This window comes from Lampris incognitus, chromosome 3, assembly GCF_029633865.1.
Source record: "Lampris incognitus isolate fLamInc1 chromosome 3, fLamInc1.hap2, whole genome shotgun sequence".
Classification (NCBI taxonomy): domain Eukaryota; kingdom Metazoa; phylum Chordata; class Actinopteri; order Lampriformes; family Lampridae; genus Lampris; species Lampris incognitus.
In genome coordinates, this window is record NC_079213.1 from 81,840,104 (window position 1) to 81,856,211 (window position 16,108).

General features: G+C 47.3%; 1 protein-coding gene across 1 annotated transcript; it reads right to left on the bottom strand.

The window, feature by feature from the left end:
• Positions 1 to 567: 567 nt before the first annotated feature.
• dhcr24 (24-dehydrocholesterol reductase) lies at positions 568 to 14,802 on the bottom strand. The gene is made up of 9 exons (XM_056277278.1): positions 14,409 to 14,802; positions 8,366 to 8,521; positions 7,049 to 7,154; positions 5,556 to 5,674; positions 4,983 to 5,246; positions 4,749 to 4,892; positions 2,276 to 2,473; positions 1,964 to 2,142; positions 568 to 1,759 (listed from the first exon to the last, which is right to left on the bottom strand). The coding sequence occupies exons 1-9, from the start codon at positions 14,637 to 14,639 to the stop codon at positions 1,606 to 1,608; spliced, it is 1,551 nt and encodes a 516-aa protein (XP_056133253.1). The 5' UTR covers positions 14,640 to 14,802; the 3' UTR covers positions 568 to 1,605.
• Positions 14,803 to 16,108: the final 1,306 nt, after the last annotated feature.

Below are 16,108 nucleotides of genomic sequence, written 5' to 3' on the forward strand. Positions count from 1 at the left end.
CTGCGGGCACTGAATATTTCCATGGACTGGCAGGATTTCCTCTTATCTAATGGAGTGATTTTTTTTTAATAAATTTATTTCTGATTTTTCCCTTTTTTCTCCCAATTTAGTGGCCAATCGATCCCTATTTTAATTAAAACACCCACCCTCGCACTGTGTGCGTTCGCCAACTGCATCTCTCCGGCCGGCAATCTCGAAGGAGACCGCCTCGCCACTTTCGTGACGAGGCGACTCCAAGCCGAACCACTGTTTTTCCGACACACACAGAGACGCATTCACGTGACGAACACAAGCCGACTCCGCCCCCCTCCCGAAGACAGCGTTGCCAATGATAGCTGCTTCGTCGAGTCCGGCCATAGTCGGATCTGACGAGACCGGGGCGCAAACCCCAGTGGGCAACTGCATCGACACAGAGCCGATGCTTAGACCACTACACCACCGCGGACCGACTAATGGAGTGAATTTGATAGTGAAATCAGCTTAGCCACCAGGAGACGTGTCTACCCACATGATGTGACAACTGGCAGATATGACACATCTGCACATTTTCAAATACAGTTTGTAAACACAAACGCTTACAACAAAGTTAAACACAAGTAGAAATTTATTGTAGAATATATTTTTTTCATATGTTCTTCCATTAACAAAGCCATGACAGTGTAATTGATGGTTTCCCAGTCCTTTACAAAAAAGTGTATGACTGAAAAAATATTTTCATATTCATAGAATATTTGTATAGACATTAGGAAAGTTAATTTGTCAATGGCACTTGAGAGGTGAATCATAAGGCAAGCTTGTAAATAATGAAGGGAGGCATATAAATCTGCAAAAATTCTGCAATGTTAAAGATAATAAGATGCTAAAGCATGGCAAAGTTTTCAAACAGGCACATTTAAGGAAGAAGAATTGGTGACTCGCAGTCTCTTAAATACGAGATGACCAGAAGTTTCCTAGTGAAACAGAGGAAGGGAAACCATTACAGTAATGACACAAATTGTAGCTAATAATGATTATGGGGAAAAAATAATAAATTCATACCTGCAGAATCTGCGATTTACAATAAAACAGATATGATTTGACAGGATGCAATAGTCTGTGCACACAGTCTGATAATTAAAAATGATCTTAGCTGAACAGGGGGTCCTAACTCAGTGGTTCTCAGTCTGGTCCGCAGGGACCCACGGTGCTGCTGGTTTTCCCTTCTGCCAAATAGTAAATTACAGTCACCAATTATGCCAGGTATTACAGCCTCCATCCAGGTTTTTTTTTCTAGGTGAACATAATTAACAACCTCGAAGGATGGAAAACCAACAGTTCTCTGGGTTCCCATGGACCAGATTGAAAACCGTTGTCTTATGTCTATATGTGGACAGTTTATCTCCATCTTAGAAAGTGTTAAGATCTGGCCTTAGGTAAAAAGCCATGTTTAATAGTTTTTTTTTTTAAACCAATATTGCTGATTGTTTCCTGAACAATATTGGAAGCTAATCGCCTTTCACCCCATCGAAGAAGTAATCAGGTCTTGCAGCTTGTCGCAAACAGCTCATGTCGACCAGTTTATGTCAGACTAAGGCTGAGGTCAATGTTTAAGATTCCTGTGTCGATTCAGTGTCGAGCAGATTTGCAAATTTTGTCGTAAACCTCAGGAAACGCATCCTTGCAGCCCAGTTCATCCCTTAATCTTTGATACAGCTGTCCATCAAACATCTCCCAGAACTCCTCTCTGTCCATGTACACATCTGCATAGAGCATCTGGAACCTGCAGGAAGCAGTTAGGCACATCAAGAGGAGACACATGTCAATACAATAGGACACACAGCAAAAAAAAAAAAAAAAAATGCATTATGTAAACTAGAACTTTTTTTTTTTTTTACTAAATTAGAACTTTGTTACTAATCTATCAAACGGTATACACTAATTTAAATGGGCACTGACTAAAGTCTGGGCAGCACCTGAAACCTACCCATGCACTTCTCGGACAAATTCCTCCAGCTGTCGTGTAGAGGCTTTGGCCTCAAAGTGTTTAACTGTAGGCTCCCCATATGCTCCAATATCCACATACAACTCCTCCTCCTGACCTTTGGGATGAACCATTCCTCTGCCTGGTAGCAGCATGAATGGACACAACCACAGAGGGTAAACCTAAAAAAGAACAGCCATGGCATGAATTTGACTAAGAGCATGTGAAAGGAGTTTGTGTGTGCGTGTGTGTGTGTGTGTGTGTGTGCGTGTGTGTGCACACGCGCGCACGGGCGTCCAGGTCTGTGAGCCTTACATTTATGACCTGGTGGAAGCATGTGATGGCAGCCTGTAGGTGTTTCATGGGTATCAGCATGTCCTGGACCACATGGTGCTGTTCATAAAGCTGCCTGATGGTCTCCCCTTGGGTCAACTTCAATAGAGAGATTTTTGGGGGAACCATCCACCCAAACAGCCAGCGAAACACGGGGTTGTTCCCAAACGGAATAATATCCTACAGTGAGGAGACCGACACACATACATTATTTCCGGTTGAAAAGACAGGGTCAGACGGGCTTACTGTGCAGTGGGCTGGAGTGGGAGGTAATAGTGTAAGGAGGTGGGGTAAATGGGAGAGAAAAGTATTGAGGTTAGAGGTCTGCACCCCGAAAAGGTCTGTGTTGGTAAAAATGGAGACAAATTTGGGCAGTACGGTGGCACAGTGGTTAGCACTGCCGCCTCACAGCAAGAAGGTCCTGGGTTCGAACCCCGGGGTTGTCCAACCTTGGGGGTCATCCCAGGCCATCCTCTGTGTGGGGTTTGCATGTTCTCCCTGTGTCTGCAGTGGGTTTTCTCCGGGCGCTCCGGTTTCCCCCACCATCAAAAAGAAACACGAATGTTAGGGTTAATACGCCTGTCTGTGCCCCTGACCGAGGCATGGCAAGAAGAACTGGAGTTGGTCCCTGGGTGCTGCACAGCGGCTGCCCACTGCTCCTAGCTACACAGCTAGGATGGGTTAAATGCAGAGAAAGAATTACGCCATGGGGATTAATAAAAGTAGTAAAAAAAAAAAAAGAAATGCAAAAGAGAAGACTGTGCAGTTTAATTATGCTCTGGAGGAGAGAAGGCCTTTGCCATGAGTCTTAGTAGTTACAAGCAGTTTTGTGAAAGTCTGCCAATGCACGTTTTTTTTTTTTTTTTTTTTTTTTTGGTGAGACACAGTGGTATGTAAATGAGTGGAAAAGTTCTGGACTGTATTAAAGAGTGTGTGCAGATAAGAGAAAGGCAGATTCTTTCACAGTTTGCAATGATTCAGGCTGTGCTGGGGTCCATTTTCTTGTCTATGGACACACACACACACACACACACCTAAAACCTTTAACCCCCCTCCTCGCTCGCATGTGTGTTTAATGGCAGGAGAGAGAATTTGTATTGACATCACAACAATACAAAGGAGAAAAGAAACATTCACTAATAATTTCCACTGATGTTGCCAAGTTCAGTGGTGTTCATCAGTTCATCTAGCCTCCCACAGCCAGCTTAAAGCACACTGTTGAGAATCAGTCTTGTTGGTCAGCTGGAAGTTGGACCAAATCAGAAAAATATGGGCAAGGTTGAGATGACGACGACCAGTAAGCATCCCCATATTTGGAAACAACAACAATGGCTGTGCTATTCACTGTGGCTTATTTCATTCCAATAATGCACTTTTAATTGCTTCTAATGCAACGCCAAAGAGCAGTGCCTCATTTGGAAAACAACAACGGTGGTGCGGTTCACTGGTCGACATCATCTAAACCTTCCCCCTTAGTTCGCTTGATTGGTCTGACTTCCAGCTGCCGCCTGGACACAATCAATTCTCAATGGATCCTTTCCAGAATTATATCTCGTTGTGAAAAAACAGAGCAGGCAAGATTTAAACTAACTGCGTGAAGCTACAGTTCATCATATCAGAGCGAAAAAGTAAGTCCACCCCTTTTCATTAAGCAATCGCCTTCTAAGCTTTGTTGTTGATTAACCTGATTAGGCTTTTGATTTTTTGTTTGTTTGTTTTTTTGTCTGTTTGATTGACTGAAAGTGACAGTTTAACTTTTGTCCCCAGTCAGCTCAATTATTGGAGGCACTTAAATTGTTTGGTGCATTGTAAATATGGGGGGGGGGTTGTTGGGTGCATTCCAAATACAGAGAGAGAGAAAATTGTGTGCATTGTAATGGGGGGGGGGGGGGAATTGTTGGGTGCATTGTAAATCGAGAGAGAGAGCGAGAGAATTGTTGGGTGCATTGTAGAGAGAGAGAGATCTGATGTCTCGAGTAGGTTTATAGCTTGTCGGCTCGGACCTAGAGCTGTCATGAATCTAAGTCTGTGTTTCTACTTTTTCTGTCATCCACACTTTCTACCTTTCCTTCCTGTACAGCTTCCCATTCCATGAACCCAAAATGCCTTTTACAAAAAGAGCCAACCGGCAAGAGCCTCACTGTCAAACCAATACAGTACATAATTCATCACGCAATTTGCTGTGATGGAAAACAATGACTGCCAAACCTCCCCAACTAATGGTGTGTGTGTGTGTGTGTGTGTGTGTGTAAACCTGTGTGAGTGCAATGCATGTGTGAGAGAGAAGCAGTATCAGAAGTCAAATATTGAGAAAAAGTGTGTGTGTGTGTGGGGGGGGGGGGGTAAAATTATGACGGGGTAAGATCTCACAGATAAACAGGTCCTTCATCATAATAACCCCTAACAGAAATGTGGCATTTGTGTGTGTGAGTGTGCACGTGTCTGTATGTAGTACCTGCAGCTCCCAGAAGATGCTGCGTGTGTGTCTGTGGTAGTATTGCCTGAGAGGGATATATTCTACTCCGGTTCGGCCATCTTTCAGGTAGCCCTCCACGTGCTTAAAGAACCAGGGTTTAAAGTGCAGACCAATTCTGTTGATCTTAACACACAGAAGAAGGAAGAGTCATTGATACCTTTGGGGGGGAAAAAAGATTTTTAAAAAAAAAGGGCTGCTCTCCAGCATGCTTACTTTATCAGGCTCGGCATGGTCAGTCATGGTTCCGGTCATGATGACCGCTGTGTCCAGAGTGTACTGGAGGCCCTCGACAAATGTAGTCTCCTTGTCCTGAGATGCCTCGGCGAAGCGCTTGCAGATGTTCTCCAACCCCATGACCGGCTCATAGTGGAGCTTCACCCAGGCTTTGGCAGGTACAATCTTAATCACAGCTGCCACAAGGAACCCCAGAGTCCCACAGGACCATGGAACAGCATAGAACAGATCAGAGTTTTCCTCCTGTGGGACAAAATAGCAGAAATACTGGCAAAGATTATGGTCTGTTAAAAAAAAAGAGAAAAAGACGTGAACATTTTGTCAGCTCACAAAAAGCTTGTTTCTATGCTTCGGTTGACAGAACAACCTTGAAAAAAAATCCAAATACTGTTATCAGCCATACCTCAACTCTACTAATAAGATGGCCAGAACAGAACATTGAGTTGTGGCTCCATGATGAAGGAAAGCATAAGAGTGTGTGTGTGTGTATAAAACACAGTGAATGTAGATGACAGAAGGTCACACCAGAGCACATGCACTCGCACTGTTTACCTCAGTGCAGCGAACCAAGCTCCCATCAGCTAGTACCAGTTCATATGCAACACAGATGTGCTGAAACAGCCCATAAATATGAGAGGATGACTCAATGCCTGTGCCCATCACCAAACCACCTGAGAGAGAGAGAAATGGAAAGATTTGCAGTCTTTTCTACAGTAATTTTATCCCTTCCCAGGTGAAAGCAGCAACAAACATGCAATCAGGAGGCAGTGTTTGCCAGCTCAGAGTAACTTTGTGTGTGGGCACATGACTGTGTGGACAGCAAGATGAGCGAAAGCACAACATCCTGATGGAAAAACATTAGGCTGTTGGCGAGCAGTTTATGGCATCAGGAAATCCATTATGTAATCTGATCCAGGGGTGCTTCCAGCTCTGCAGCCATTTCCTCCCAGTTTCGCCTTTGAGGCTACAACATCAATCCTCTAATTCAGTTACAGTAATTGCTGAAGCTATAAACAGGAAGCACTGATTGACAGGGGAGATGCATCCTCTACATCATCGAAGAACAGCCCGTGGAAATCATAAATGTATTCCACCTCTCGATCTTTGAAAACTTCACAGACATGTTGACATTGCGCCCATTTTTTGTGCTGTACGAGATTGACATCGATCACTTCTTTTGTGCCGTATGATGGCAGCTCATAAAAAGAATCAATTTAGATCATCTCGGGGCATTTCAGCTTTCATTTGACAGGACAGTAAAGAAAGACAGGAAAAGGATCGAGATCCAAGCATCAGCCTACATGTACATGTTCTTTGAGCCACCAGGACAACCCTGTACTCGGTCTCTGCCTGGAGCAATTGGCACCTATTATCCATCTATTCCATTCTAGAAGAGAGATACCACCTTCCAAGCGTTTCATCAGGTTTTCTGCCTTTCCTCATCCCAATTGCGAGCATATCATCTTTTGTCATTTATCTCATCTACCCATTTCTCACCATAGGAATGTAAACCCCTCAGACGGTTACTTTGATTCAGGGCTATGATAAATAACCTTGACTAATTAAGATGCGAATACAGGCATCCGGGTGGCGTGGCAGTCTATTCCATTGCCTACCAACACGAGGATGGCCTGTTCGAATCCCCATGTTACCTCCGGTTTCGTCGGGCGTCTACAGACACAATTCGCCGTGTCTGCAGGTGGGAAGCCAGATGTGGGTATGTGTCCTGGTCGCTGCACTAGCACCTCCTCTGGTGGGTCGGGGCACCTGTTCAGGGAGGAGGGGGAACTGGGGGGAATAGCATGATCCTCCCACGCGCTATGTCCCCCTGGCGAAACTCCTCACTGTCAGGTGAAAAGAAGTGGCTGGTGACTCCACATACATCAGAGGAGGCATGTGGTAGTCTGCAGCCCTCCCCGGATCAGCAGAGGGGGTGGAGCAGCAACCGGGACGGCTCGGAAGAGTGGGGTAATTGGCCGGATAAAACTAGGGAGAAAAGGGGGGGGGGGAACAAAACAGACAAGATGTGAATGTGAAGAACATACCCACAGTGAGGTCATCCAACTCAGGCAGCACAGGCAATGTCCAACCAATGGAGTTGAGGAGGGCAGTCAGCTGACCCATGTTGGCCAGGGGCTCAACTCGTACCACCTGCAAAACGATTTATAGAAAAGTTGATGGAGATCCATCCTCAGACTGACAACTGCTAATAAGTTCTAACACAGAGAAATCTGTTATAGAAAGAGAGGCTAATAGTCTCATAAAAGGTTTCTGGTGTAGAAACTGTAAGTATACATATCTTTAGCAGCCTAAGACAGAATTGGAGTCAGTTCAACTGCCAGGCTTATTTACATATGGCAGGATTTTGCTTTGTTGATTTGATGCACATAACATAAAACATTCAGCTTACAGTCACATTGTGATAAATCATTTTGCACAATGTTCACAACATACCTGCTTACAATCACTTTAAATCCACAGTTCTCAAAAGGGTTTTTGCACTTTAATTGGGACTGCACAAAGATGAGCGCTGTGCCTCGCTTTTACTTCTGATCTAGACAGGAAAAATTTAACTATTCATAAAGTGACCAGGTAGTGCAAAAAGTGATCACTGTGTTAAAAGGATGGTTCTCAAGCATGTCCTTAAGTATTAGGCTATGTCAAGCTGGCACTCTTAGTTGGTAAAGGCCACAGCCCATGGCATGATGAAACTATTACACTGGCATGTCAATTTGGTCACAAATGATTGATAGGATTTGTCCAATAAAGAACTAAATGGTAAAGAAAATCAAAATGACACCATCTTCCTTTGCCTTGGGGTCATACAGGTCAGTCATGAAGGGGAGATGGCAAATTGAAGATACTGTCTGCTCACCAGAAGGGGCTGTGCCATTTTTACCGTAGATAGCGCAGAGGCAGCAGCTCAGTGGCCTTTTATGAAAATGATGATTAACTCCGTTATGGCCTTGTAGATCTGCAGCAGAGATGTTTAGAAGAGGATGCTTTGTGGACCATATCAGTTGCTGGCTCTTCTTGAGATCTTGGGAGATGATGGTATCCTATGCATGCATAACTCAACTTGGCTGATGCTCAAGCCATCTTTATCAAGGTTTGCGGTGGTTGTTTCGTAAAGTCTATCACGACTTCCACAGTCTGTCTGTGCTATGTTATAGTGACCGCATGGTGGCACTAAATTTCATTCAAATACACCTAGTTGTATTATGAAGTGAATTCAGGACTAAAATAAGCATTTTGAATACACTGAAAATGCTGATTAATGGTGGGAAAGAGACTAAACTCAAAGGAAAATGGCATAGTCTTCATTGATTGAGCTCGTCTGTGTTTGTAGTGAAGTCTCCTACCTGTCTCTCTGTGTCCACCTCCAGAATGTCCATCATCTTGATCATGATGTTCTTATGGGTTTTCTTGTACTTTCCCACTCTGAGGGACACAGTCAGCCAACCCGGGCGGCCAGTACACATGTGGGTTTTACCCCCTTCCTTTTTCCATTCACGCACCTGAAAACACATGTCAGAGGTTGGACACTGAAGAAAAAAAAACACCCACTAGTTTGACAAAAGCCATCTGACTGAATTGTAAGAGGGATTTACTGTCTTTACAATGAGACTGTAAATACACAACTCATCCACCTGTCCTATTCTTCCTTCCAGGTGTGGTGCAATTTACATCATGGTGGTTTCCTAACTCGGATAAAGTGTTTCTTTGCCAAGTTTTTAAATGTCCTTTTCTTACACCCACTGTTTAGGTGATATATGAGTTGGTTATTTATAATTTTGTAGCTACTGGAGAGGGTGCTCGCTCTGACTGTCAGCAGTTCTGAGCTGGGGGAGCACAAGGGATTCTGGGACTGTTAACGTTCATATTAAAATTTTTGTTTTAGTGATGTTGTGTTCATGTTTTGATCATTGTGTATGTGTTGTCTGTTTTTTTACTGACTGCCTGACTGACTGTGTAGGACCGTGATGAAGACGACCAATGTTTCCAGTAGTGACCTGGGGGGGGGGGGGGTAGCCAATCTGGTGTGCAAATAAAAGAACACTCCCCAGGTTGTGCGGTATATGGGACACAGGAGTTGCCATAAAAAAAAAAAAAGATTTCTGCCTCTCGACTCTTTCCACACCAGCTTGCCACATTGGTGTCCAAGGTAGGATTTCGCTGAAGAATGGAGAGGAGGATCCAGAGATTGGAGAAGGACATTGAGTGGTCCCGCTGCTGCTTGGAAAACATGGGGCCCGCCAGAGATGAAAGTTTTCCAGCCCACCCTGATGGCTCCAGTGCACCATGGCCCCACTTCCCCTTAGAGGCCAACACAGGGGAACACCTGCTGCCCGCCACCACTGACCGCACCCTAACGACTGGGAGGGATGCTGCACATAGAACACTAGCCAAACTGCCTAAGTACAACAGGATGACACAGCTAGAGCCGTACCTCTCGCAAGTCCAATTAACAGGATGGCACAGCAGATGGAGCAATGAAGAAGCTGCCATCTACCTAGCTCTGGCGTTGGAGGGAAAGGCGTTGTAGGTGCTCCTTGACCTAGCCCCAGCAGGGCAGCAGGACCTCCAGGCCCTGACCATGGCACTGGAAAGGCAATTCAGGCAACGACCCTTCACTGACCAGAGCAGGGAGAAGCTAGCCAAGAGGGAAACAGCCTGGGTTCCTTTACCACAGATGTGCAGCTAAAGGCCCAACATGATTACCTGCAGTTGCGCCCAGCCACCAAAGAGGAGCTGGCCCCCCACACTTTCCTGTGGGGGCTCATGCTGGAGTGGTTGCGCCAGCATGTTCGCATCGCCATGCTCCAATCCCTCAGTGGGGCTCTCTGCAAAGCTGAATGGGCCGAGGTGGTACTCTCCACAGCGCCTACCCAGCAGAGGACCACTGCCCTCTGACCGTATGGTGGGGGGGGGGGTGACTACGAGGAGGAGGCAGCAGATGTGGTCTACCAAGTTTGGCCTCCATCACAGCCGTCTCGGCAATGGCCTCCAACATCCAATTGATGTACACCCTGGCCAACTGACTGCTGTTACCAGTATGACAAGCCTGGTCACATAGCCCGTGACTGCCCAGCACCAGCACCAAAGGTCAGTCACCTGGCCAGTGGGAAACGCCACACCAGTCTCGAGCCCCCCTTCAAGGCCGATGCACACTGGTTGGCCACATAGGTCACACCAAAGTACTGCCAACTTGATGGTTGATCCCGAAGGGCCCTGGTGGACACAAGGTCTACCGTTTCCCTGGTGCGACCTGGCGTCCTCCTGGGCACCGCCAGCCCAGTCTTAGTGGCATGGTCACCAACCAACACCCAGCTGATGATAGTGACAGGGGAAAAGGCTGGCATGAGGGGGAAGAAGTCACTGCGAGTCCAGGCTGGAGACCAGGAGCTGGCACACAAGTTCTAGCTCGCCAACATCCAGGACCTGTGCATCATCGGCTTGGACCTGCTGACCTGGTGGGGAGCTCGTGTTAATGTGTCGGGGGAAACCATCACCCTCAGCATGAAGACCGTCGTGCTCCAGTCTGGTTGGGAGAGGAACAGACCCAAAGATCAATGAGCTAGTCACCAAGCAGCCACTGCCCAGCAGGCACAGAGCCCCTGTGCTTCTTCACCACAGCGGCCCAGACCACCGTCCAAGCTGCCTTCCAGCACGTCCATCACCATCAGTCCCGCATCACCCCAACCTGCCTCAGCCCTGACCACCGAGCCTGCCATCCTACCCTCCGCTGAGACGACCGAGGCCATACGCGACTTATGGTAGTGCGGCAGTGACGGCCTTGACCCACAGCAGGGCCACTAGTTAAAACACCTCCTTGAAGACTACTCGGACATCTTTGCTGCTAGAGATGAAGACTGCAGGAAGACTGGGCTGGTCCAGCATGCCATCGAGACCGGCCCTGCCCAGCCCATCCACCTGTGGCCCCATCGACTAGCCCTCGCTAAGCATCAGGTGGCAAAGCACAAAATCCGTGACATAGCTGCTGCCGGAGTGATTGAGCCATTCGCCAGTCCATGGGTGGCTCCAACCGTCTTGGTGAGGAAGAAGGATGACAGCTGGCAGTTCTGTGTGGACTATTGATGCCTTAATGCCATCACAAAAAAATGACTCTTACCCGCTCCCTCAAATTGACGACACCCTTGACCACATTGCAGGGTCCAGTTGGTTCAGCTCCCTTGACCTGCACAGCGGCTACTGGCAGGTGGAGCTGGCCCCTGACATGAGACTGAAGACCACCTTCACCATCGGGCAGGGTCTGTTGCAGTTCAGCGCCATGCCATTTGGGTTCTGCAACACACTGGCTACATTCGGGCAGCTGATGGATGTACTGCAGAACAACTGTGCTGTGTACCTCGATGACCTGCTGGTACACACCAACAACTTCGATTGAGCCCTGTCCAACCTGTGTCGCCGCCATCCATCGAGCCGGGCTGCAGCTGAACCCTGTCAAGTGTCACCTGCTGACGAGGGAGACAAAGTTCCTGAGTCACGTAGTCGGTGTGCGTGGTTTAACCACCAACCCAGCTAAGGTGGCTGCCATCTGAGACTGGCTAACCCCTGCTAACGCTGGCGAAATGCGAAGTTTCCTGGGCCTGGAGTCCTACTACCGGCATTTCTTCCAGTACTTCCCCATCATCGCCAGTCCACTCCACCGCTTGACCGAAAACGGCTGGCCATTCGACTGGGATGACGCCTGTGCTGCAGTCTTCATCTGACTCAAGGTGGCTCTCACTGAAGCCCCAGTCTTCGCCTAACCCGATGGCCAACAGTCCTTTATCATGGACACTGATGCCAGCAGTGTGGAGATCGGGGCTGTCCTCTCCCAGCGGGAAGGAGATGGGGAGCGTGTTGTGGCCTACTTTTGTCGTGCCCTGAGTCGGGTGGAAAGTAACTACTGCATCACCCGATGCGAGCTGCTGGCAGTGGTTCTGGCAGTACGGCACTTCTGGCCGGATTTACACGGCAGCCACTTCCTCAACCATACTGACCATGCCTCACTTACTTGGCTCTTGAACTTTAAGCACTCTGAGGGCCAGGTGGTCGGATGGCAGGAGGCCCTTCAAGGGTATGACTTTGAAATCCAGCATTGGGCAAGGCGACATCATTGCAATGCTGTCATGCTCTCCCAGCGCCCCTGAAGTGCTGCTACTGCCAGCGGGAAGAGGAGGAGTCAGATAACTCTGACAGTGGCGGCCATCCAGACCGTCAGTGATGAGGAGAGGTGGTTCCCGTTGATGATGTAGCAATTGAGGCAGCAGCAGGTGGCAGACGTGAACCTGGTGCTGTTGAGGGGTTGGTTGGAGATGGGGCAGCACCCCAAGTGGACAGAGGTGTCAGCGCTGGAGCTCCATGACAGGTTGGTGTACCGGCAGTGGCAAGCTCCCGGATGAGGTAGCGACCTCCTGCAGCTATTGGTCCCCCTTGTGCTTCGTCCCCAGGCTCTTCAGATGGTCCATGGCTCGGTGGGGGTGGGGCACTACGGGAACACCAAAACCCTCCACTGCCTCAGGGGGTGGTTCTACTGGCCTGGCTGTCAACGAGATATGGCGCTACACTTACACTGTTGCAACTCCTGCACCACCCAGAAGGGACAGACCCAGCGCTCCCACAACCCACTGAGGCAGTACTTGGTAGGGGCCCTAATGGAGCGAGTAGGGGTGGAGATCCTTGGACTTTTCCCTGTCACCGACTCCGGCAACCACTATGTCCTCGTGGCTATGGACTACTTCACAAAGTGGCCAAAGACATACTATGTGGTGCTGGATCAGCACACCACCACGATAGCGCAGAGACTGGTGAAGGAGATGTTCGCCCACTTCGGAGTGCCTGCTGAGCTCCACAGTAGCAGGGGTGGAACTTCCGAGTCCCAGGTCTTCAGTGAGGTCTGCCAGTGGCTGGGGGTGAAAAAGACAAGGATGAAACTGCTCCATACTCAAAGTGACGGGCCGGTGGAGCGGTTCAACCGCATCCGGGCCACCCAGCTTGCCTTCCTCACCAGCAGGACTGGGACCACCACCTGCCCCTGGTCCTACCGGACTGCTGTCCAGGAGTTCAGCCAATGCACGCCTGCTGGGCGCTCCAGACACCAGTGGAGTTGGTGTTCAGGGCCTCGCCCGAGCTTGAGATTGACTGGGGGGGGGGGGGGGGGGGAAGAAATGGACTACCTCCGAAGACTGAGGGATCGCCTGCAGGTGGGTCCACATCTACACCTGCCGGGCCCAGGCCAACTCCGGAGTATGGCAAAAGAGGGCCTATGACACATGGTGCCTTGGGCAGGCCTTCATGCGAGGGGACAAGATATGGGTGTATTGTCCCGTTTGTAAGAAGGGGATTTCCCCCAAACTTCGCAGCCACTGGCAGGGGCCTGGCAAGGTTGTGGGCCGGCTTTCTGATATGGTGTACCAAGTGTGCATGCCGTTTCCCTGTGTCTACAAGTTGAAAACAAATACCGTGATTTCCCAAGTGCTGTGCAAAGTTGTGATGTTATTTGTCAGAAAATTTTGTTTTTGTAATTTATGCTGCCAATCCCCTTGCCAGGTGCTCCTTGAACAAGAATCTAAACCTCAAATCAAGTCAAATTTATTTGTCCAGCCCTAAATCACAGCCAAGACCCCGAGAGTTTTGCAGTCACTTGAAAACAGGTAAATAAGTGACAATGTGACATCTTGGTTCATTAAAAGGTTGGAAAACAACAACAACAACAACAATGAAAATAGCTGGTGTAATCAGAATATATTGTGTGGTGATAAACATCTTCAATAATCAGAGTACCAGCTGTGCCGCGTTTCAGTTTAAACCTTACAAAACTATTTTCAGTTTTTTGTGTGCCAAATAAAAAGATGATAGCTGATGAAGACTTTGGTGAGTTGCTATAAGCCTTCAAAGTAGGGTGAAGTGTTTTAGTGGCTATATTAAAATAAGAATGCAGCTGAGCCTTGTCTTTATAAACTGGATTATGGGATGGATCAGTGCAGGTCAGTGCAAAAACACACTGCAGACAGTTTGGTATAGCTCCCCTCCAATTCACATTCCTTCCCCTTGTCTAACGTGAAGGTACCCATATGTTGTGAAGGAAATTCCCATACATTCTGCAGTGAGCAGCTCAAGATCCTGCCCTGACATTACAGATTTGAGTCTAATCGACTTCCCAACGCCCAAGTAACCCTTGTCCAGCAGATTTCCCTTGTAAGAGAACATAGCTAGGTAGGCCCACTTAAGCTTTCTCGACCAATTAACAATTATATCCGATTTGGCACACCTGCACAATTAAGTGTTGTAATTCAATTGGAATTCAAATTGCACCTCGCTGGTTACACACTGTACGCACATGTGTACACACACACGCCGGCACAAAAAAACAAGTTCATGGGGAGGTGCTTTGCTCACCTGTCGCTGAATGTCCCGGACGCGTTGGTCGTGTTTTTTGGGCGCAGAGCACATCTTGAAAATCACCCATGCACGTAGATAATACCATACGTCAAATATGATGGACATTGGTAGAAGGAACAAACACACAAAAATCCACCTTTGGTTAACGATCACGTATTCTAAACCCTTCACTTTAATCCATAGCAGAAACATAACCCCCAACGCCACCAGGCACAATAGAGGATCCATCGTTTCAAAATCCAATCGGATCAGCGCCTCCACCTCAGATGTCAGCTCGACAAGATTTTTTTTCCTTTTCTTGAGCTGATCAAAGCCACTACTGATCAATTCTGGGACACTTTTAACAAACGGACCCCCACCGACAGCTGTGTCGCACTTGCTGCAGTCACGATCATCCCAACCTTGAACCTAACACCGCACTCCTTATCAACGATAGGTGAGTATGGGAAGGTGGTCGGCTAAGGCCCTCCCCTGCTTCATGCTGATTGGTGATGGTACGAATAGAAGACCGACTCGAGCGGTTTCGTCACAGAATTTTGACCAATCAAAAAGCAGAAAGTCCGTCACACCATGCGTGCCCCATGGCTTCATCAGTGTGCACCGGTGAAGTTCATTATGCGCAAGTGTTGTTAATGATGCTCTTTTTGCACCCGCACAGAATTTAATTTTTGTGAGCTGCTAAACGTAAAGAAAGGACGCAAGCACAACGTTACAAAAACACAAAACTGCTCAACTTAGAATGTCAGTGAAAGGGAAAGCATAACCCAGGATAATCGTCTTTTTGTAAAGAGTGTACAACTTAAATATGGTGAAAGCTGATGAGCTCAGAGATAAATGAAGAGGCACATTGTTTAAGATTTAGAAGTATGGAATCTAGGTTTATCCACAGGAAATAGCGAGTTTGCTACATCTGGATAGAGGTATTATATAGGTTATACAAGCCATTTATTACATCGCTATGTCTGTTAATTCAGTTTTTCCCAATCACTGCAGGATTACGTTGACTACAAACAAACTAGACCTATGGACTCAGATGGGCACTTTCTTTTTTCTTTTTTTAACAAACGTGTCTTGTATTGTTGTCAATTTATAGGCCATATTTTCCCTTTATATTGACCATAGCACACAAAAAGCAAGTCTATTTTATAAATGACATCCCACAGAATAACTGAAATGTATAATAATTATAAAGCGCCCGTTGTTTACTATAGGCACACTGTATGCCTCCGTGCAGTGTAAACAGTTTACAATATTGTCCTCAGTTTTCTTTTTCATTTTATGTTCTGATCACTGTAAATTCTCTAAAACGGTGACACACCTTTACTGCCCTGCACTGCATATAAATAAATCTACAACACTGGTTTAAACGTTACTTGGCTGGGATTTCTATTTGTTTTGGGGTTTTTTTTGTTTGTTTTTTTTAGCTTATTGTCAGGCTATTCCCTCTTTATTGCTCTTCTTGCGCGCGCGCACACACACACGTGTACACGCATACACCCAAACGCGCGCGCGCGCACACACACACACAGAGGAGGATAAAGTGGTACACTTCAGATACATTAGACAGGGAGAGGGTGGGGCACCAGTAAAGATTCCTTAATGGGCTCTGTCCTTCTCTCGTCCATCTGCCTGGATAATAATCACACTGCCTGCTCCAGCCTGAAGCGCTTCAGACCATTCCCCGGACTTTACAAAGA

Coding starts and splice junctions, on each gene's coding strand:
- dhcr24 (XM_056277278.1), bottom strand. CDS start 14,639: ATGGATCCTCTATTGTGCCTGGTGGCGTTGGGGGTTATGTTTCTGCTA. Junction 8,522..14,408: donor TCCGGGACATTCAGCGACAG/GTGAGCAAAGCA, acceptor ATGTGTTTTCAG/GTGCGTGAATGGAAAAAGGA. Junction 4,893..4,982: donor ACCATGCCGAGCCTGATAAA/GTAAGCATGCTG, acceptor CTGTGTGTTAAG/ATCAACAGAATTGGTCTGCA.